This window comes from Onychomys torridus, chromosome 9 (genome assembly GCF_903995425.1).
Source record: "Onychomys torridus chromosome 9, mOncTor1.1, whole genome shotgun sequence".
NCBI lineage: Eukaryota > Metazoa > Chordata > Mammalia > Rodentia > Cricetidae > Onychomys > Onychomys torridus.
Genome location: NC_050451.1, coordinates 692,461 through 714,184, shown reverse-complemented (window position 1 = coordinate 714,184; position 21,724 = coordinate 692,461). Strand labels below are relative to the sequence as shown.

The 21,724-nt window shown below is 46.8% G+C and overlaps 1 protein-coding gene across 4 annotated transcripts in view; it reads right to left on the bottom strand.

Annotated features, from left to right (window-relative positions):
* Positions 1-567: 567 nt before the first annotated feature.
* The window catches only part of Il17rd (interleukin 17 receptor D), a 70,736-nt gene continuing 49,579 nt past the window's right edge, over positions 568-21,724 (bottom strand). For 2 of the 4 annotated variants that reach the window (XM_036199381.1, XM_036199384.1), the window contains exons 4-13: positions 18,426-18,544; positions 17,823-17,943; positions 15,487-15,531; positions 15,244-15,395; positions 14,623-14,688; positions 13,379-13,433; positions 12,791-12,901; positions 11,544-11,728; positions 7,598-8,543; positions 568-6,512 (exon numbers count right to left, since the gene is read on the bottom strand). In XM_036199381.1, the coding sequence (XP_036055274.1) occupies positions 6,400-6,512; positions 7,598-8,543; positions 11,544-11,728; positions 12,791-12,901; positions 13,379-13,433; positions 14,623-14,688; positions 15,244-15,395; positions 15,487-15,531; positions 17,823-17,943; positions 18,426-18,544 (1,913 nt within the window). In that variant the 3' untranslated portion in view covers positions 568-6,399. The remainder of the gene's footprint in view (positions 6,513-7,597; positions 8,544-11,543; positions 11,729-12,790; positions 12,902-13,378; positions 13,434-14,622; positions 14,689-15,243; positions 15,396-15,486; positions 15,532-17,822; positions 17,944-18,425; positions 18,545-21,724) is intronic. The other 2 variants (XM_036199382.1, XM_036199383.1) reach the window with 2 other exon arrangements.

The window sequence follows — 21,724 nt, the reverse complement described above, 5'->3', positions numbered from 1 at the left end:
GGAAGAATGATGTGTATGTCAAGGCGAGGGGGCATTTCCTCTTCTGTGGACCACAGCGATGCTTCAGAGCTGCTCTTCCATTTCCCTCAAGTTCCCTCAAAATTACAAGCTACAAATTCTGGGCACATAATGGAACCAGAGCAGATGAGAAGAAATGAACAGATAGAACCCTGATTTCTGACCCTGACACTCCCAAGACACTCCCAAGAACCCCAATATTGACCATTTCCTTATCAACCATTGCCCTCTGTGGACACCTGTCACTTGGGGTAGCCTAATAACTGTCACCACCCGCTAAAGCCGGGCTCTGGGCCCATTCTATAGACAAACTGGGGTCTGGGTCTCCTAACACACGGCTACAGCACCTGCAACAGAGTTGGGAACTGACCGGGAAGTAATGAGTCCCAAGAAGTAACCTCGCAAAGCAGGGTACAGATGTAAGTCCTTCTTACCTCCACACCCAGAGGCAGAACCCTCTGCTAACAGCCAGGAGCCCAAGCTAGGAAGGAAACGGGACAGATGTTGGAAAATAAGGAGCCACTGCAGACTTACAACAAAACACTTTATTTGATGCAGAAATTCTAAGGCACAAAAACATCTTACATATGTCAGCCATGACTACCATCTATGTATAGTTTTATACAAATACACCACCAATATCTCCAATGTAAAAATATGGCACACTGCTACAGACTGCCCGTGCTCACTATTCTGCCAAACCTCACAAAGAAAAAACTTAAAATATAAAACAAAACAATGTCATCAGTCATCACTGTGCCCGAAGGCCTTCCTTCTTAACATGGGAGCTTCCACAGTAAAAATATTTGCTCTTTATACAGATAACGAAAATTAATGTTAGACTCAAAATGAACACTTTGGATTTGTACAGAAGTTTTGCTGCTGTCCAAACTTGATATGCTTCTTTTTGAGAGGAAGAGAATTTTTTTTTTTTTAAAATAACAGATGAGCACATTGCATATAACTCAGTGGCAGCCACGGGAGGCTGCTCCTTGACTCTGCTGGATTCTATGCAATATAAATATTAGCTGTGCAGCTGGAACGATTGCTTCTGTCTGTATCAACTACTGCAATTGCTACATTGTATCAACTACTATGCCTACTCAACTGAGACATACAGCCTTGGTATCTATGGTCCCAGGTGAATATCAAAGATGACCCAAAGGGCAGGAAAGAAAACAATTGGCCAAAATTCCCCAGAGGCTCTCCCTGAGGCTTTCAAAAGGATTTGTAAATTAGTCCCTAACAGCAATGGGAAGGTGGCACTTAGCAACGCCCTCCCCCGGACCTTGCCAGTTCTTCTGCTGAAGTGTGCACCATTTAAACAATGATATGATTCACAAAATAAAGGTCAAGTCTAGAGATGGGTAAAAAACAGAACCCAAAGCTGCCACTCTGAAGGTAAGAGCTGGCCTTGAAGGGTGTCTTCAGATTAAAAGAAGATGTTAACTACATCAGGAATGAGCACCAAGTGTTTGCCCATGGGAGAAAAGAAGCTATACCACAGGATCCAGGACTATCACCAAGAGACCAGAAGAGGCGGTCATAACTCTCCGAACGCCTATCAGTGATATGACAGTGTTTTAAAGTGCCATATTTTTTTATGTGGTGAGAGCACCCAGGCGCGCACAAACTTCCCTGTAACCCTAACTGGGGCATGGCTGTCAAATGGCCCCATGTGAACAAGGCACCGGTGTTGTCTGGGTAACTGAGTATGAAGCTGAGAAGAGCTGAGAAGTGCAGGAATGGAGGAAATCATTAAACCCCTGGAGAACAAGAGCCTCGAAAGACGTTAAGTGGGTGGGATTATTTACTACTAAAAAAACAACAGGGGATGACTTCACTGTGGTTTTCAATACTGGGAAGGTGACCAGCTGTTCTTTCTCCTCTACACCCTAGACAAAAGAAAGCTGGCTTGAATTTCTGCAACAAAGACATACAGAGAACCATCTGATCAGCGGGGAGGTTACAGAATCTCCTTCGCTAAGGAGCCAGACTCTGGGCTACAGCCTTGTGTCTGGAACAACTCAAGCACAGCCTGTCTTGAGTGCACCGAGGGAACATGCTGGGTGATCTAAGCCTCTCCTAGCCCTCAAATTCTGAAACTGGAACCAAAGCCAACCGCTTACAGCCAGCCAGCCTTCCTTCGGCTAACTTTCACCCTTGGATCTGGAAAAGTGGTGATTTGACCAGGGTGACCAAACACCCATGGGGACAACAGGAAATGCTTCTCTCCATTTCCTTTATTACACCTCCAAAACAGTCCTAGGCTGTAGAAAAAAAGATGACGCCAAAACCCAGTATTGGGGCACTGTGCTGTACCCCCCAAATAAATTTCCCCTAACAGTATGTTGGCATAAGCTCAGAACTGCCCCCCACATAAATACATGATTACAACTAGAGCTGAACTATAAATAAGACCCCAAAGTTCAGGAGTTCAAATGCAACTGTAAATACAGGACAGTATAAATCTGAATTTGAAATTAACAGCTGAGCTGCCTTTCTCTTGAGACATGAAATGTAAAGACACAATCAAAACATTTCAGATGCATTCAGAATCATATTGAGGCTGTGGTGTATGGTGCATGCCAGAGAGGCATCAGAGGTTCAAGGCCAGCCTGGGCTACATGAGAAGCAAAACCATCAGGATCATATCAAGTTTCCTGAAGGAGAGGGCTAGCAGCAGCTTTTCCTGGGGCCCCATACATTTGTGATTACTATGGAAGGTTTATTTCACACCTTACAAAGCAGAAGTCACAACCTGGCAGCCACCATGCAAAATCAGATCCAGCTACATGTTCTGTTGGTCCTGAATTCACTTTAGTAGTTTCTAAAGTTTAATTGCCAATGTTTAGTTTGTTTTTTTAACTTAGTGTGTGCACACACATACATATACACACAAGCGCATGACATGGGTATCTGTGAGTGCCACAGCCAGTATGAGGAAGTGAAGGAACACAACTTTTAGGAGAGGGTGGGTCATGGGACTGAACTTGGGTTGTTGGGCTTGCCAGCACTAGACATTAATAGCTTAAAAATCAGAAATTCTCAGCTTTTCTTTAAAACTGGGGAAAGCAGGAAACGCTGCATAGACACACTCATCTGGAATGTTCCCTGCTCCTGAAGGCTGCACAGGGGTGCCACAGTTTGCTCCAGGTGCTACCATGTCCTGTTGTCTCTGTGAGCCTCTGGTGTGTCACTGCCAGGTTTTTTTTTATGCCCGAGGACACTGGTGCCCCAGAAAGCAGACTCTGCCAACTATGAGCAACCATCTCCAACAATGGAAGATAAAAGAAAAAGATGAGAAACCTTCACCTTGGCGTGGTCTACCTTTTCCCAATAAAGGCAGAATGTTCTTTCTTGTGTTGAGGTAGCTGATGATTTTGTGTTTTCCTTTCTTTCTCCCTCATGAATAAAATAGCTTCCCTATTCCTTCTGAAAAGCTCCCACAACCCTGCAATCCCATAGTCTGGAGGGGACAGTTCCCTATTTAGTTACTTACATAAAGGTCAGAGGACCTAAGAGTAGAAGTGGTCAAGAAAACCAGTAACAAAAAAAAAAAAATCACGTGACTATGAAGAGGTAAGTCTGAGCTTCAATCAGACTCAAACTTGAACCCCTAACTTTCTGCATGCAATGCATCCAATGATCTCATGATCACTGAAGATAGCTTTCAGCTTCTGACCCAGGGCTGACTTCAGTTAGCACCTGTCTGCCAATCCAAAACTTCAGACCATAACTTTGAGACTCAAAATTCTATTACCTGCCTAGGTCCCATCTGAATCCCTAGGCCTGGTCAAGGAGACTTCTGATTCATTCTAGAAATCCATGTACCCCAAAGCCCAAAGCCTCTGCACACATGTAGCTGGGTGGGGCCCATTGAGGTAGTTCCTGTTACTTGCCATCAACTGTTCAAAGAACACCCTCCCCTACCCCCCTTAGCTAGGCTTCTCAGCATCAGATGCACTTGTGGGACACCCACAGACACAGGTCAACATCTACCTCATCATTCCGGGCTTCCTGGTGCCCTGGTCTTACCCCAGCCTCCTTCCCAGTGGACACTCTCTCTTCATCCACATACTGTTCACTCACAGACCCAACCTCCTCTTGTTTCCCTACAGCATCAAAAAGCCTGTGGCTTGTCAGAACCTTTCTCTAATCCCATCTTTCCATCTTACCATCTCTACCGCGTGGGACAATTTTGAGTCAAAAACTGCAGCTCTGTTCAGAACAGACACTTTGCCTTAATCTGCAGGGCAATTCTCATTCCTAGCTCGAATGATGAGAGGGAGGGGGACAGGGGCTGACTAATCAAATTTCACTTTATTACCCACTATCTGCTCATCCTGAGTTAAGCAACCTTACTGTAGTTTCATCACTTGGCATGTTAGCATCTGAGTCTTCTGATCAGAAACATTCCTATTTCAAAATAAAAGCATCCAGCACTAACTCCAAACTGAAACATCACCTGATGATCTTGACTTTTTAGATTGGCATATTAGAAGGCTCAGATGGTTTCCTTTTAGTTTCCTCACTTGAATCCATGCCGTGAGCTCTCTGCCTGGGCCTTGCTTAGCCCGAAGCCCAAGGCCCCATGCTGGCCCTAGGCACTCTCAGGGGTCCCACATCTCATATGCAAAATGGAGTATCTCTCCTAAAAGTGGTTTCTTTCGGGAGTCTCCTTGGAGGGGGGCTAAAATATTTCTTGGCCTCAGCTTAAAAAGGGGAAAAAAAAACCTCTGATGATGTTCCCAGTGAATGGTCACACGTTAGCAATTTAGGCCCACTGATCTCCTTCAGAGAATGAATGCCAAGTCTGAGAACGGCCAGGAGAGTCTCATGGAGGTGGGAGCTCTGTCTGCTGGGTCTGGATTCCACAGCGACAATATGGAACAAACTCAGCTGCTAAGAGGCTCAGTTTTACAGTGAGATTGTCTCACAGCTTGCCCAGAGCAGCTGCTCTGTTCTCTCCTGAGAAGCTGCCAGCTGCAGGGAGGAAACTTTCATCCAACACACACACACAAACTGCTGTAGGAGCTGAGGCTTCCTTCCCTTCTTGCTCAACATGTGCCTAGAAGGGAAAAGCCTGCCTCTCCTCCACCCCACCTTGGGATCTTTCTCAGCATCCTCCTTAATGTTGATCCTATCTGGTTAAAGAATGGGAGAACCCTTCACAGTTCCCAGTAGAATGCTGAGAAGGAAAACAGCCTGCCAAAATCCAACAGCACTCATGATTACAGTGGAGAAGGATGCTCACACCAAATGCGCCAGGGCGAGAGGATGAGACGGACGTGTCATTATATACGTCTAATTACTTAATGAACAGCATGTGAAGAGATGTTTTGCCTTTGGGAACAGAACTTCTGTACAAGAGTCATTCATAAAAATAGAGCATTTACTTTTGTAACAATCCCCTCCTTTCTGCTTTCTAAAAAGGAGGTTTGTCACTAGTCAAAACCATATCAGCAGATTAACTGGTCACCACCTCCCACACACTGTTGTATTTTAATAGATTCTGACCTCTAACATTCAGGACCCAGAGCACCACAGCCAAAGTACAAACCACAGCTTCCAATAATGCTGTCCAGCTGTGTAATAGTCCTTATCTCCACGCATCATCACCCGAGCTACAGAGCAGTAATTGTAACCCAGGGAAACTAAACAGACGCCTGTGGTCCCCACATGCTGGCTCCTTAGATCCAGGGAAGACATCCAGGTGCTGGCATCTTCTTCCCATACGGCAGTCAAGAGGATCAGCCTGCTCCATGGATTCCATCCTGGTCAGCCACGGTTCCCAGTAATATAAGAGAAAGTCGTTTCATAAAAAGAGACTGGATGGACATTCAGTCATTGTCTAGACCTTTGACTCAGAGTTACCTAACACTCAAGACAGTGTAAGTTCCACATCCGAAATGGATGGAAACATCACTCGCAGCATAATCTGGGTCCCAGACAGCACCTGATGTGTAGCTGTACTGATGTTCAAAGTGCTGTTTCCACAAAACAGTTTGAATCAAAGTAGCCGAAAGGGCCAGGTAAAGTTTGCAGAGGTCAGTGGAGTCAGAACAAGCAGTGTTGGTCCCTCCTGCTTCTCTCTGCCTCCCAGGAAAGGCTCCAATCCAAGGAATGGCATCACATAGCCGGCTGCCGCCTGATCTAATGGACATGCCTTGGAGAGCTCCATATGCTTTTGGGAAATCAGAGACTCTGCTAAATATCTATTAGAAGGCTGGAGCAGGAAGGATGGAGTATTGGCCAGAATTTCATTCCAGATATCCTTGTGTGAGCCCTCAGCCCCAGGTAGGCTGCGCAACACAGAGGTGAGCTGGGAAACCCAGTCAGCAGCAGTTAAAGTGGCGATACTTAGATGCTCCCATGTCCTCACAAAGGGGCAACCACTTGGGGTTCATCAGTATAGCTGTGGCGACCATGTTCTTCTTTGCACACCTCAGAGGCGAGGAGCTTGGAAGGGAGGGTAGGGAGATCCTCCTCACCTACGGAGAGAAGAAAGGACAGAGCTACGTGGTCAGTGCATTGCACTGGTCCAGACCCGGATGCCACAACGTGGCTGGGATTCGCTCTTGTACGTTGTACCTATGAGGCAGACATCAGAACCAGCTCAGACCAATTCTGTCATCCTCCTAACAGGATCCAGTCCCTTAGGAGAGGAAGGATGACCCTTCCTTTAAGGCCAAAGTCATGCGAGTGTGTCTCCAAAAAGTTATAGGTGTGGCAGGTTCCTGAGGCTCTCTGGGAATGAGCCCTCCTACCTGGGGTGCTGTGTAAAGCTAGGATGGAGAACACTGCATTCATGAACTTGCCCAATGCATTTGTTTTGGTATTCCAATCTGTTTCGAGTGTAGAAAGGCAATGCAGGGCTGGTGAGGTGACTCTGAGTTAGGAGACTGCCACCAGGCCTGACAACCTGAGCTTAATCTGTGGGACCCACACGGTGGAAGGAAAGACTCTACTTCCACCAGTTATCCTTCGATCTCCACACGTGTGCCATGGCAATGCCCCATCCCCACCCCATGTGTGTGTGCACACAGAAAATAAACGTATATTTTTTTAAAGGCAATACTGTGTGCAAAAACATGTATAACACTGGTGGAGGGGTCTGAGCAGCTCACCATAATTTACCATCATTTCTGCAGTTCAATATTCCCCCCTTACCTGGAATAAATCAAGACTATCAGAGGAATTAGGTTATTTCCTGCCCAATAAGGTACCTAAATTGGGGGTGGCTTTCAAAAGTGTGGCCAAAGGCTATACAGCCTGTATCAAGAGCCCAATCCCTAGGCAGGCATAGTGGTGCATACTTTCAGTCCCAGCACTCAGGAGGCTAAAGCAGGTGAATCCTGTGGATTTGGGGTCAGCCTGGTCTACACAGTGAGTTCCAGGATAGCCAGAGTTGCATATTAAGACCCTGTCTCAAAAAAACAACAACCAATAGATGGATAGATGGGTGGGTGGGTAGGTGGATGGATGGACGGATGGAGATAGATAGATAGATAGATAGATAGATAGATAGATAGATAGATAGATAGTAAAATGAGGGCCCGGTCCCAGGGCATCTTACCGAGGCCAGAGGAGGAAGATACGCTCTCGGTCAGGGAAGATGTTTCAATCTGGTCAGGGGAGAGTCCTTCTATCAGAGGCAGAGACAACTCTGATGAAGGCACAGAGGAATCATATATGCCTGAGTCCCGTGGCATATCTGAGGGGAGGCCAGCTTTCACCGCATGCAACAGGGGCAAGGCAGGGCCACTCTCACAGATGGGATGGGCCTCAGTATCCTGGTCCAGGCTTGTATGCTGATTTTCCAGGTATGAGTATGAGTCAGCTAGCCTAGGGGCCCCAAGTGTAGAAGCCTCAGCTTTTAGACAGAAGTCACTCTCTGGCCCTGGTTTGGTTATGACATCATTTAAAACCAAACCCGAGTCAAACTTCTCCAGGACTGGCTCCTGGTAGCGCACAGGGGGAGGATGGAAGGGTATAAACTGCTTCTCGAACCAATCAGGCTCCTCATCAATAAACTGGTGCATGTTGCAAATAGCAACATACAAGGAGCGGCCGGACTTGCTCCGGAAGTAGTTCCTTCTACTGCTATGTGCCGGGTGCTGACCCAGCCCCTGAGGGCCGTGCTCTCCTGAGTGCAGATGGGAACACAGCTCAGGAAGGTTGTCCATGAGCTTGTATTTGGTGCTCAGGTCCAGAACACAGGGGACATCTCCTTCACAGGAATAATCAAAGTAGACAGCGATAAACTTGCTCAGTGCTGCAGATGAACTCTGCTTGGCCTGGCGGAGCCTCTCAGCAATGGCAGCCACAGCCACAAGGAAGAGCTCTCCTTGGCCGGCGCCTCGACTGCCTCCTTTGTGTTTGTAGTTCTTCTTATCTACAAAGTACTTCATGCCTTTGGAGCACACGACAATGATGAACTGGGACTCGTGGATCTTCTGAATGACCCATTCTCTTTGCCCTTCTCTGCAGAGGCTGAGATCTTCCCACAGGTCCAGAGCCACCTGGAAAGAGGACAAGTCACCTCACCGCTTATTTACACCAACGTCCAGAAAAAAGACTGGAATACCAGTGAGTGGGGTCCCATAACCTGCCCCTTAGCCATTATTAGTGTGCGCACGCGCACACACACACACACACACACACACACACACACACACACACACACACACAAATGGCTAAAGGTCTGTGGTTAGCAACTGCATTCACACCAGACTTCCGGAAGTGCCTGCCATCCATGCCATCACCTCGATAACATGTCGGGTCATTAGCACTGCTGCCCTACAAGTGAAGAGACAGAAGCCAGGGTTTCCAGCAACTTGTCTAAGACACCTTGAGAACGTGTTCATGGAACCCGCAGTATGATAGAGAGCACAGAAGTGGGAGGAATTGAGAATAGTGTGTATGATGAGTGAGGTTTCCAGATCTAAAGAGCAGAAAGACTCTGGGGACAAGGCTAAAAGGCTCTGAGAAGAAGATGTGGATAGTGACCCCAGAGTGTACTGGGAAATGGGCTTGGAGCTGGTGCCAGGGCCAACCACAGTGACGGTGATTCACATGCAGCGTGTGACTAGGAAAGAGGGCCTCTGTGGCCATGTCCCCAGACCCAGCGTTAGCCCATGGCTCTGCTGCTGTGGTGTGCTTTCTGGTTAACCCTGTCCAGATTAAGTACAGTCCTCTACTGTTTCATAGAGGGCTACAAGCTCAACCGGGCCTGTGAACCAGAGGGTTTTGGGGTAAGAGGGTCAAGAAAGTAGCGGAATCTCTGGTAAAGAAAAGAAAGCCAAGTAGGTGTGAGCCTCTCAAAGGATTCACCTTTCCCACTGCTTCCATCCGAAACTGTAAGGAGCATTCCTCGGCAGATGTACCAGTACCATTTCTCCTGTAGCTCAAAAATTCACTCCTGGGCTGGAGAGATGGCTCAGAGGTTAAGAGCACTGAATGCTCTTCCAGAGGTCCTGAGTTCAATTCCCAGCACCCACATGGTGGCTCACAACCGTCTGCAATGAGATCTGGCCCCCTCTTCTGTATACATAACAAATAAATAAATCTTTAAAAAAATTAATTCCTACCAGCTAAACACAGATTATACAGGGCAGGGCGTTCTGGAAGGACTTCATTCTCCTGTTCTGAAATGGTAACCAAGAGAAGAAAGCCTCAACACCTACCATTTGCTAAGAAAAAATATGGAATCATCTCATACTCTATTAACATTATATAAATTCAAGCTAACTGGTTTTTGGTTTTTGGTTTTGGTTTTGAAAGACAGGGTCTCTCTGTGTAGTTTTGGAGCCTGTCCTGGATCTCACTCTGTAGACCAGGCTGGCCTCGACCTCACAGACATCTGCCTGCCTCTGCCTCCCGAGTGCTGCGTGTCCCACCGCCTCACAGCCTAACTGGGTATTTAAAAAATAAATGGTCTCTAGGTTTCTATATCGTATGAAGACAGTTCTAGTAATCTTTTTGACCTGTGCTTTGTTAAGCCGCATGTGCTATATTTTGCAAAACTGTAAAACTCTGTCCAAGGCCAATTTCATCTTTTTCTTGTTGTTTGGTTTTTTGTTTTTCGAGACAGGGTTTCTCTGCGTAGTTTTGGTGCCTGTCCTGGAACTTGCTCTGTAGACCAGGATGGCCTCGAACTCAGAGATCCGCCTGCCTCTGCCACCTGAGTGCTGGGATTAAAGGCATGCACCACCACTGCCCGACTGACTTCATCTTAATAAACAAAACGTAAGTGCTTTTGAAAACATACCTTTCTATCTCTGACTGAGCAATTGCAAATGTGAGGCGTTCTGATGATGAAGAAATCATCAGAAATGGGCTGGCCCAGAGAGCAAGAAGCCCAACAACCTGGACTAATCAGCCATGGTAAGTCAGTATGATGGATGACATAGCTATTTAAAAAAACAAACCTTATGTGCAATTCCCTGTATGTATAAAAGAACAGGACACAAGTACACCACTCATGCCTCTGCTATCCGAGCAGGTCAGGCCACTGGCTACAGTGGCAGCGTTTCCGGCAGCTGTTCACCTGCTAGGCTCAAGGCTTCCGACAGGAGGAAATCCCACCAGCTTGTAAAGACATCTTGTTAACACCAGAGGGCACTCTCACCAAAGAAATGGGCCAAATGGCAGTGCAAAGTAAAGGAACTACAAATTATCACATGATAACTGCTTTTGTGACAGAGTTTCAGACTTCTCTCACTCTAAAAATTAAGTATCGCTGTGTACAGAAAAGCTACATGTTCATGGTTAAGTGGGGCTAAGAAAACTAGGCATGTGGGCTCAACCTTTTAATCCCAGCACTTGGGGACATTAGAGGTCAGCCTGGTCTACATATGGATTCCAGGACAGTGAGTTACATGGTGAGAAAAACCAAAAACGAAGGAGGAGGCCGAGCAGGAGGAGCAGGAGGAGAGAGCTAAGAAACCCATGTAGACATTCAAACACTTGGCAAATTCTGAAGCCCTCTCCTTTCACTCCCTGGGTCTCTCTAGCCACTGTCTTCTCTCTGGTTTCCCCCTTTCTATGACATAGGAGTCGACCTCAGCCCTCCCAGTCTCCAAGATCTCTTCCAAGGACAGTGCCGTCCTCCATTCCCAATCTCAGCAAAACTCCTTCAGAGAACTGCCTGCACTCCTAAAAGCTGTCTTTGCCTTCTCTCCTGATGCCCCCCAACTGAGAGTTTGATCCTGCACGTGCTCACCATGATGTCAGGTGACAGTGTCACATTCTGGTCACATGCTCCATGGCAGGGCACCTCTTTTCAGCACTCAAAAAACGTCCTACCATGTGGATGCCACTCAAGGGTTTCAAGCAAGAATGGACCATAAGAAACATTTCCTGCTGCTGACAGACAGGACAAACTCAGACTGACCCTGGTTTGGAAGGCAAGGCCCTGGGCAAAAGTAGGTTTCCAGAAAGCACTGTAGAGGAGAAGGCATCAAAGAGGAAGATGAAGCTCATATCCTGCCCAGAGTAAGAGAAGAAACTGGATTCCGCACCTCGCAGCCACAGAAATCCTGGAGGAAGTAGGCAAAACACTGGACCACATTCATGTGGCTCTGGCCATCTTTACTGGAGTAACAGAGGAAGACCTTGGGCCGTGGCCGGAGCCTGTCTCTGGGGAGAGCCGCAGCGTATGTGGAGGACTCCGGGCTTTCTTCATCTAAATGTGAATATATATTTTCTAAATTGGGAGAGAAGATAAGGTTGACACCTATAAACAAAGCTTTGTCTTCTTCCACATGACCTGGGTCTCAGTGTCTTCAGGAATGAGCAGCTAACCTGGGGCACTGTGGCCCACTACAGGAATCCCAACACTTGGGAGGTGGAGGCAAAAACGTCAGAAATTCAGGACCATCCTCAGTTACACAGCAAGCTGGGGGCCAGCCTGGGCTACATGAGATCTGGTCTCAAAAGTAAATTTACCAAAAGGAACAGCTGACATCTCCACCTAGGGAGTCTCTGGTCTCCGACTCCATCAGCCTCAAGTTGCACTGTGAAGGAGTTAGTTTCTGCAGTGGTCTACCCGGAAGTTGGGGGGAAAAACGGTTTTAACCTGAAACTGCTCTTGGATGTGTCAAGAAATGTTGCAGCACCAGCTACTCACATCAGCAAAGTGCTCTGACAACCTAGTTAACTGATGGATTCTTGGAGGGAGGGAGAATTGTTTATGGATCATTTTTAAAAAGTAAAACATACCAAAACAAAACAACAACAACAAAATGACCTCTCTTTTCTTGACAAAAGGTCTCACTCTATTACCCAGGCTAGCCTCCAATTCCTGGATTGAAGTGACCCACCTGCGTTAGCTTCCAAGTGGCTGGGATACCGTGTTTATGCCACCATGCTTAGCTTAAAGTACACAAGTCTTAAGTGAACATCTTCATGACTGTTTTTTAGTTTACACCTGAGTGACCCCACCCGGACAGACCAAGATATGGCTCATCTACAGTTTTCCAGGTGAAAGACCTAACTTATGAATGCTGAAGCCCTCCACATGACCCGGTTCTCAGACTTCCTGAGTTTGAGAACGGGATTATATGCCTGTCCATTGCCAGGTCCTAGAGATTAACAGCCAAATATTTGGATTCTGGGAACTTAAGTAGGCAAGGAGCTGGCAAGGATGCTGAGGTGCCCCAGGCCCCTCCCAGAGGAACCAGAGCTTCCCAGGCTCCCTCTTGGTTGGCACCCACCCTCGACTTGCCAAAAACTAGAGGGTGGGGAGGAGAGGGCCCTACACAAATACCTTGTTGTTTCTTTCTGCACATCACAGTGAAAAGCGTAGCAAAGGCCGAGATGACAACCAGAGGCACAGTGATGGCCACAGCTCTGATGGGTCCAGCCCAGGGAGAGTGCACTGGGAGATTCCAAAGGGAGAGATGTTAAACTTAAGTAAGCTCAAAGCCGGGGGCTGGGCTGGGGGCTGGGGGGGTTCCCTTTTTGTTTTTAAACATAAGCTGACTAACAGGTTCCAGGGTCCCCAACCACCTCACTCTAGCTCTGCTGTGGTGATGCTAAAAGGAGTCCACAGCTGTTTCACAGGGTTGCAGAAAAGAATTATTCAGTAAATCCCCGGAGTGAGAACCTGGCCTAAGGAAAGCCCTCCTCCCGATCACTTCTCCTCCAAGGACAATCACCTAGGCTGGGCAGCGGAAGAACTGTTCCCGGCACCAACGTGAATGTGGAAGGGAACTCACTCGGTGAGCAGGTGAGCAATCATTTGAGAGGGAAGAAGTGGCTGTGTTGTTTTGTGAACCAAGACGGACAGAGGACAGAAGATACACAAATACTCGAAGCCTGCTGGAGAGGCAGCAGCCCCAAGCCGAAGCCGTACCTGGCCTTACCGCGTACTGCACCACTTTCCTGGTTGTGTTGTTTTCGTCCACCAGCTGCAGGACAGACAGACAGTGCCTTGTCACCACAGAGCCTCTCTGCGGGGAGACACCACGACCTCATGGCTTCCCACCACAGAGGGAGAACAATGGCGGTGGCTTAACACTTTAAGTCAACCATTTAAAAAAGGAGGAACTGAGGAACTGCCTCCATGGAAAAGTATTTATTGTGCAAGCCTGAAGACCCGCCCCCAGGGCCCGCATAAAAGCCAGGAACATAGTGCAAGCATCTATTATCCCAGGAGGAAGAAACGGGAGAAGGTGGTTATTCAAAGTCATCCTCAGCTCTAAAGGGAGGTTGAGACTAGCCTGAGCTACATGGGACTCAGTCTTAAAACAAACAAGTGAAATTAGACTCAAAATTCTAAGGGAACTGTTTCCTGTGGACATAACAACAGGGCATTCTGTAAGGATTATGTCCTTAATTACGTCACCAGCCTGCGACGGAGTCCCAGCCTAAAAAGCGGGCGTGTTCTCTCTGTGTCCTCTTTTTCTACTCTCTCCTGCATTCTACCCCCTCCACCCGGTCTCAGGGTCTCAGTGTCTCAGTGTCTCTCTCTCTGTCTCTCTGTCTCTCTCTCTGTCTCTCTGTCTCTCTCTCCCCCAATAAGCTCTAGGAAGGTAGCCATGGCTCGTGACTCTTCCGTCACCGATACATCCAGCACTCTCCTCTGTTGGCATGGCACAAGCGCCACCACTGCTTAACCAACACATTCTATGACTGTACTGCCTCAATGACACAATGTAACAACAGGGCATTCTATGACTGTACTGCCTCAATGACACAATGTAACAACAGGGCATTCTATGACTGTACTGCCTCAATGACACAATGTAACAACAGGGCATTCTATGACTGTACTGCCTCAATGACACAATGTAACAACAGGGCATTCTATGACTGTACTGCCTCAATGACACAATGTAACAACAGGGCATTCTATGACTGTACTGCCTCAATGACACAATGTAACAACAGGGCATTCTATGACTGTACTGCCTCAATGACACGACACAATGTAACAACAGGGCATTCTATGACTGTACTGCCTCAATGACACAATGTAACAACAGGGCATTCTATGACTGTACTGCCTCAATGACACAATGTAACAACAGGGCATTCTATGACTGTACTGCCTCAATGACACAATGTAACAACAGGGCATTCTATGACTGTACGTACCTCAATGACATAACCCCCTGGAGAAACATTTTGGAGGAGGCAGCTGCTTGTCTCTGTGTTCTGGTCCTACAAAGAAGCAAACAGCAATTCAAATGCTCATTTTAGAAAAGGCCTCAGGCCTCTTCTTCCTGAAGCCGAAGGGAAGTTGCCACCGGTTTTGAGCACACTTAGCTTAAAAACGAAAAACAAAACAAACAAGGGCCATTGATCTGCTAGTGACTTGGCTCAAGATCTGTTTTCCACTGCCTAGCTACTGAGCTCCAGCATGCCAAGTGACCTCCTTGAGCCCCAGATTTCCCACCTACAGAGGATGAATGGAAGCAGGCTGTTTAATGAGCAGTCAGGATTTGAAGAGCAGAAAGCTCTGGGGTTGCCTCACAGCACCTGGCAGATGCCTAAAACACAACACAAACTAGAAATATCTATGCTTTTGATGCCGTGGTTCTGTGTCACCCCAACACTGCCAAAGTGGGGATAACTAAGCACAATGGTAAGTAGGCTAGAGGCAGACCCAGTGGTGAACATTCCTAAACATCCACTGACCACAGGAGCTTAACACTTACCTCAGCCACCCACTATCACTTTGAAACATGTGTGTTCCTTACACACACAGTCGCTCACCTGCTTGCACGTCCTCCGCCTGAAGGGGCCTTCATGCTTGAGCTTATAGTGAAGATAGAAGCCACGGAAGCCAAAGTTATGTGGCGCGTGGTCAAAGGACACTTGCACGTCTGAACCGTGCTGGGTGATAGTCAGGTTTCGAGGCTTCCAGACTGTGAGGAAGAAGGACCCAGTAAGCACCCAAAGGCTGCCCCAACACCATATGGGGGAACACTCTGAGACTTAACAGACAGCTGTACTTACAGGGCTTGCAGGCCATGTTGTCAGGCTGTAACAATAGGTCACAGGCTATTATGTTAAAAAAAAAAAAAAAAAAAAAAAGATGGCTATTTTTAGTTTCAGGACGGTTTGATGTTTTCCTCTATAACAACTGAACAAAATATATACTGGGCTTGGTGTGCTGGAAAAGGTACTAATGACATCAATTCAACAACGGTTTTCATTATAATTATGTTGTATCTTAATAAAAATTTAAAGGAGAAAACATACAAATATTAAAAGGCAGAACATTTCATGCCACCTAGTGGAAGTGGTGTAAAGCCACCAAGGCTTGTTTTTTTTATTTATTTATTTATTTATTTACTTACTTACTTACTTACTTATTTATTTATAATTTTTATTTTTATTTTTTGGAGCTGAGGATCGAACCCAGGGCCTTGTGCTTGCTAGGCAAGCGCTCTACCACTGAGCTAAATCTGCAACCCCGCCACCAACGTTTTTAAAGCTTGTCCAATATTGCATCACTTCAAGGCTCCAAAGGCAGTGGAACTCATCACTCTTCTGTCACTCAGGATGCCCTACTGTGGAGACGTCTACACACAAGAGGGCTCTTGAGTGGGTCTGGTAACCACTGAGATGTTATTTCAACTTTCACATGCATTCTAATTTTTAGGCACGATTTCTCATAAACACATTCTTTGAGTCTTCTATCTGATCATTATGTAGAAAGTAACAACAGATGTGACCTGCACATGGTCTTAACCTAATGAATATCATTTTAATTAGAAAAATAAGAAATACAAGATAAGTTGGCAGCATAGAAAACAACCTCGTTAAGGATTTGACCAAAGGGCTGGAGGGATGTCTCAGCAGTTAAGAGCACTGAGCTACTCTTCTATCGGACTCAGGTTCAATTCCTAATAACCACATGGCAGATCACAACTGTCTGTAACCCCAGTTCCAGGGAATCTAACATCCTTACACTGACATACATGCTGGCAAAACTCCAGTGCACATAAAATGAAAACAAAGAATAAAAAAAATAAAAAGCAAACAACTTCAAAGGGTGGTGGTGGTGGTGGTGCACAACTTTGATCCCAGCACTCGGGAGGCAGAGGCAGGTGGATCTCTGTGAGTTTGAAGGTAGCCTGGTCTACAGAGTGAGTTCCAGGACAGCCACAGCTATAGAGAAACCCTGTCTCAAAAAAACCACAACCAACCAAACAAAAGAATTTGACAGACGGGAACATGGATACAGGCTAGGGCTCAGACCAAACCTCGCACAGATGAGGAAGACAAGACCAGCCACAAGGAAAGGGGAGGCCAACCTGGACAGAGAGCTGGCCATCCAAGACCTAGAACCCCAGATGAGAAGTCTGATCAGGAGGCAGGGGGAAGCCACTGAGGGTCTCATGGTGACTTAGCCACCAAATTTAAAAGTCGCCATTCGGGAAAATGAAGGAGAAGCCAGGTACAGAATAAACGGAAAAAGGTGAACAACTGGAAAGTCAGCATGGTTGGTAGCTGGCAGTGTGGGCTTCAGAAGTGCGCTTCTCAGCAAAGCCCTTTGCCCTCTCTGTGTGTGAGCGCACATCTATTGAGTGTATGGGGGGAGGGGATTTTCATGGAAGGAGTATTACAGAGGTGGGCTGTACTAGTATTTAGAAAGCATTTAGAATAGAGACTGGATAAAATTTAGTGTTAATTTAGTAAAATTTTCTAAAAAAAAATGTGATCTTAGGTGTGGATTTTTCAAATTACATTTGTTTATTTTATATGTGGGGCACATGCATGCCACAGCCCACATGTAGAGGTCAGAACATCAAGGGACAACTTTGGAGAGTTGTGTGGTGGTATTTTATTTTATTTATTATATATTATCCCCAATAAAGCTTATCTGAGGATCAGAGGGAAAAGCCAGCCCTATATTAAACATAGAGGTCAGGCAGTGGCAGCACACGCCTTTAGTCCTAGCATTCAGAAGGCAGAAATCCAACCAGATCTGTGAGTTCAGGGCCAGGTGTGGTGGCACATGCCTTTAATCCCAACACTGGTTAACCATAGAGGTCTGGAGGTCTGTACAGACAGACAGGAAGTGATAGACCTAGGCAGAAAGGGGAAGTGATGTGGCTGGGTGGAGAGAGGAAGACTGACATGACATTTAGTCTAACCTGGGCTACCTGTTGAATTCCAGGGCAGCCTGGACTGCACAGAAACCTTGTCCCATTTTTCTTTTTTTAAATGTGAATTTGCTTCTCACCCTACGCACTTCACTGGTGCGTTTGTAAATACATCTGTGGAGAGCTCAATGGAAGCAGAAATGACTCCTTTGGGAGCCAGGCAGGAAAGACAATACTCACCCCGGGTTCTGAAGAAGAAAGGATGGTAATTGCTTTCATTTTTAATGGAAGGAAAGGGGACAATCTTTACAAAGTAATCCGTTTCAAATTTCATATTCAGGAAAGGCTGAGATTCCATTCCCTAAAAGGGAACAAAGACACATGTAGTGTGGAGGAATTGTCTACCTCCACCCCCACCCCCACCTACAAAAGACACAATTCCAGGGTGAGCAGATCCCAGGAAAGCAGAAAGTCAGGGACCGAGCTTGGGTTTGGATCCCCGATGCTAAAGAGGGACAGTGCTGTCTGTTCTTAGACAAGAAAGCATGGCACCTTAGTACTGAGTCTCAGAGCTAGAGGGAGCAAAGGGCGAGCCCACAGACACCTGGGATAGCTGCTGCTTCGGTGTAACCAGAGAGGTGTGTTTACCACAACTGAAGAGCCCTGCTGAAGAGCTTTCCTGGGAGTGTGGCAGGCTCGGCTGCTGCCTCCCATTCTCGCCCACCTTGGCTGGGTTGTGGACCCCATAGCCACCCCCACCTTCTCCAATTTCAGACTTTCAATAGACCGTTCAGACCCCCGGAACAATGGTGTCTTCAGGGGCACATTCCCTGAGAGACTTACCGTTCTTTTGAAGCTATTGGTGAGCTGTTTCGGGTCCTTTAGCGTCAGCTGCTGGCACTGCCTTCCCTCTGACCTCAGCTCCTCCAGGATCACTCGGAACCCTTTTAGGAGTTCAATGCCTAAGCAAAGCAGAGGCTTTTAGGAAACGCAGACCTACTGACTGCAGAACACCCTTTCCCTCCTCCAAGGTCGCATCCTTGCCAGCTCTCCACCAAAGCTGAAGGAACATCCTCCTCTGCCAGCGAGTCTACAGAACAGAACGCACAACCTCCATTCACTCCTCTGGGACAGGGTGAGTGATCACTGTACCTAATGCATTATCTAGCCCACTCGGCCACTGGGACAAGCACCTATCGCTTTGGTGACACTTGGATTCAATATTTAGGCTCAAGTCTAAACTGATCACAACGTCTACAGTGGAATGTATAATTTCAGGCACACTGACCTGACAGTAATTCCCAGTAAATGCCTCCAAACTTCGTTTTTAATCTGAAGTTTTAGCTATATACTTTCTTGATGTGTTTCACTGGGAACTTACAAAATTCCCAACGAATTCTGCACCCAAGAGGGTTCCCTAGGCTTGGGATTAAATATTTTAGGGGAATGCTGGTCTCCTCTAATCATGCCTGAAATGCAGATACCCAAGGGCGGCCCAGTGTGGGTTCCAAATACAGTGCTCAGGGCCTCAAGACACCCACAGAGCTACTGAAAGGCACTGGCCCAGCCTCAGCACCTGGGCTTCCCCCCACTGCACATCTGAGGAGATGCTTTCAGGAGGATTAAGCTGATGGCCACAGGAGCCAGCCAGCACTGGGGCTCTGTATCCCATGGAGACTGGAGTGGCCCAAATGCAGCTGGAGACCCCCAAAGCCGGCCTTGATTGTCGAGATATCGATTTCACATTCCTTCTGAACACCAGACAAGGAGACATTTTCAACCCTTCCCCTCCCAGGGCAGAAGTAATTACACAGGATGCAATTAACCAGGTGGGGAAATTATTGATGGCAAAGGTCACAGAAATCTTTTTCTCTTTTGAATAGGTCCTACAATTCTATAATTATTTGATGAAGAGCACACATTTCATGGTGGCTCAGGCAGAAAAGCCAAATTAGAGCCTTGTATTGTAGAAGCTGGGAGCTCTATGGTGCATGGCATTTTTGGAGTGATAGTCAGTGGATCCACAAACAGAGATTCAGACGTGATGACATGATACAACATCTCTGCAGGACCATCCATTTAGACCTCACAGGAGATTGCCTTTTGAGACTGAAAAAGAAATGATGTTTGAACGAATCTTTACTACCTAAAAACTAAGATTTGATTCATGCAATGTTTCCAGAAAGACTGTTAACAAAAGGCAGGTGACTCAGGATTAAAGGTAAACTTCTCTCAATTACTTAAAAATGGATCAGCTTGGGTACACAACATCGATGGATAGACCTGGGCCTTGTTTCTCAAAGGCCAGACAGAAAATCATAATACCAAATATGGGCTGAGGCAGCAAATGTAATTCCTAATATACATCTATCCTGAGCCCTCACACAACTGTGAGGTTGTGTGAGGATCAGCCCCCCCCCCCCATCCTCCCCTGGAGAAGCACACTTGTTCTCTCCCTCTGTTGATTCAGGACTCCTAACTAACAGGGGAGGTGGGTACCATTATTCCCATTTGCAGCTGACTGAGGAGAGGTTTAGAAAAACTGACTGGACCCTGGGATCACATGGTAAACAAAGGATCAAGCCAGGAAGCCTTGAGCTCTCAGCCAGGGCCTTTAATCCATGTGCTTTCCTGACTTCCGCAGAAGCGACTTGATAGAACCTGCCCACTTCATCCCCAGCCCACTGTAAATCATGATCCCTCTTCTCCCACCTTACTCTCTTTCTAAAGAGGGAGCCTGCAGTTGGTCAGATCACTTCTTTTATCCAGAGACTATTTTCAATCTTTAAATGTTAAGATAAAATGACCTTTGGAAAACACCTAAGATTTAAACCCAGAAGTGTTTATGTGGACAGGCAAGTTGGCCCAACACTCTTCCTTTCTCTCACTACTACACTGTAGTTCTGAGATTTATTCTTGTTCAGATGAAAAAATCTAGGCTTGAGGCTGTAGAGATGGCTCAGCGGTTAGGAGCACTGGCTGCTCTTCCAGAGGACCCAGGTTCAATCCCCAGCACCCACATGGCAGCTCACAGCTATCTGTAAGCCCAGTTCTAGGGGATCTGACTCCTTCACACAGATATATATGCAGGCAAAATATCAACACACATAAAATAAAAATAAATATGTTTTTAAAAGGAAAGAAATCTAGGCTTTATTTTACTTCTCCCTGGACAAGTGCTGAAAAAAATGTCCACGACCAGTGCAAAGCCAGAGGGCCAGTGCAAGGCCAGAGGGCCAGTGCAGGGCTGGGGTGGAGGTTTGGCAACAGCAGATGGTGTTCAACAACTTGCTTGGACCACCCACCACAAGGCAATCTCCACGCCCACTTGGCACTCGGGGAAACTAGGGCTCCACCAGTCTAACTGCCTCCTGTGAAGGGCCCATCGCAACCAAGCACGGCAGTACAGACAGAGGAGGCCAGGCTCTGGGAGGCTACGGCAGGGAAATGGTGAGTGGAAGGCCAGCGCTGGCCACGTAGCCAGGTCATGTCTCAAAAGACAAGAGGGAGCTGCTGAATATGCGGGAATACATGTTTCCTCCCAGCACTTCTGAAGTGGAGACCTGTGGAGGCAGGAAGCTCAGGGTTTGGAGGCTACCCTGGATGACATCCTGGGTGATAAAGTGGGTTTGAGGCCAGCCACAATTAATCACTTGTCTCAAAAAATAAAAATCAAATAAACAGAGAGATATTTTGCTAATCAAATTAACTTGAATGGGTTCAAAGAATCTTAGGTTAAGGGAGATAGCTCAGAAGTTAAGAGCACGGGCTGTTCTTCCAGAAGTCCTGAGTTCAATTCCCAGCAACCACATGGTGGCTCACAACCAACTATAATGAGATCTGGTGTCCTCTTCTGGTATACAGGTATACATGCATGCAGAACAGTGTATACATAATAAATAAGTAAATCTGAAAGAAAAAAAGAATCTTAGGAGCCAGGTGGTGGTGGTCTATGCCTTTAATCCCAGCACTCAGGAGGCAGCCCCAGGTGGATCTCTTTGAATTCGAGGCCAGCCTGAGCTACAGAGTGAGTCCAGGACAGGCACCAAAACTACACAGAGAAACCCTGTCTCAAAAAACCGAGGGAAAAAAAAAAATCGTAGGTTATCCTGGCTTGACTATACCACCCTCTCATAGGTACC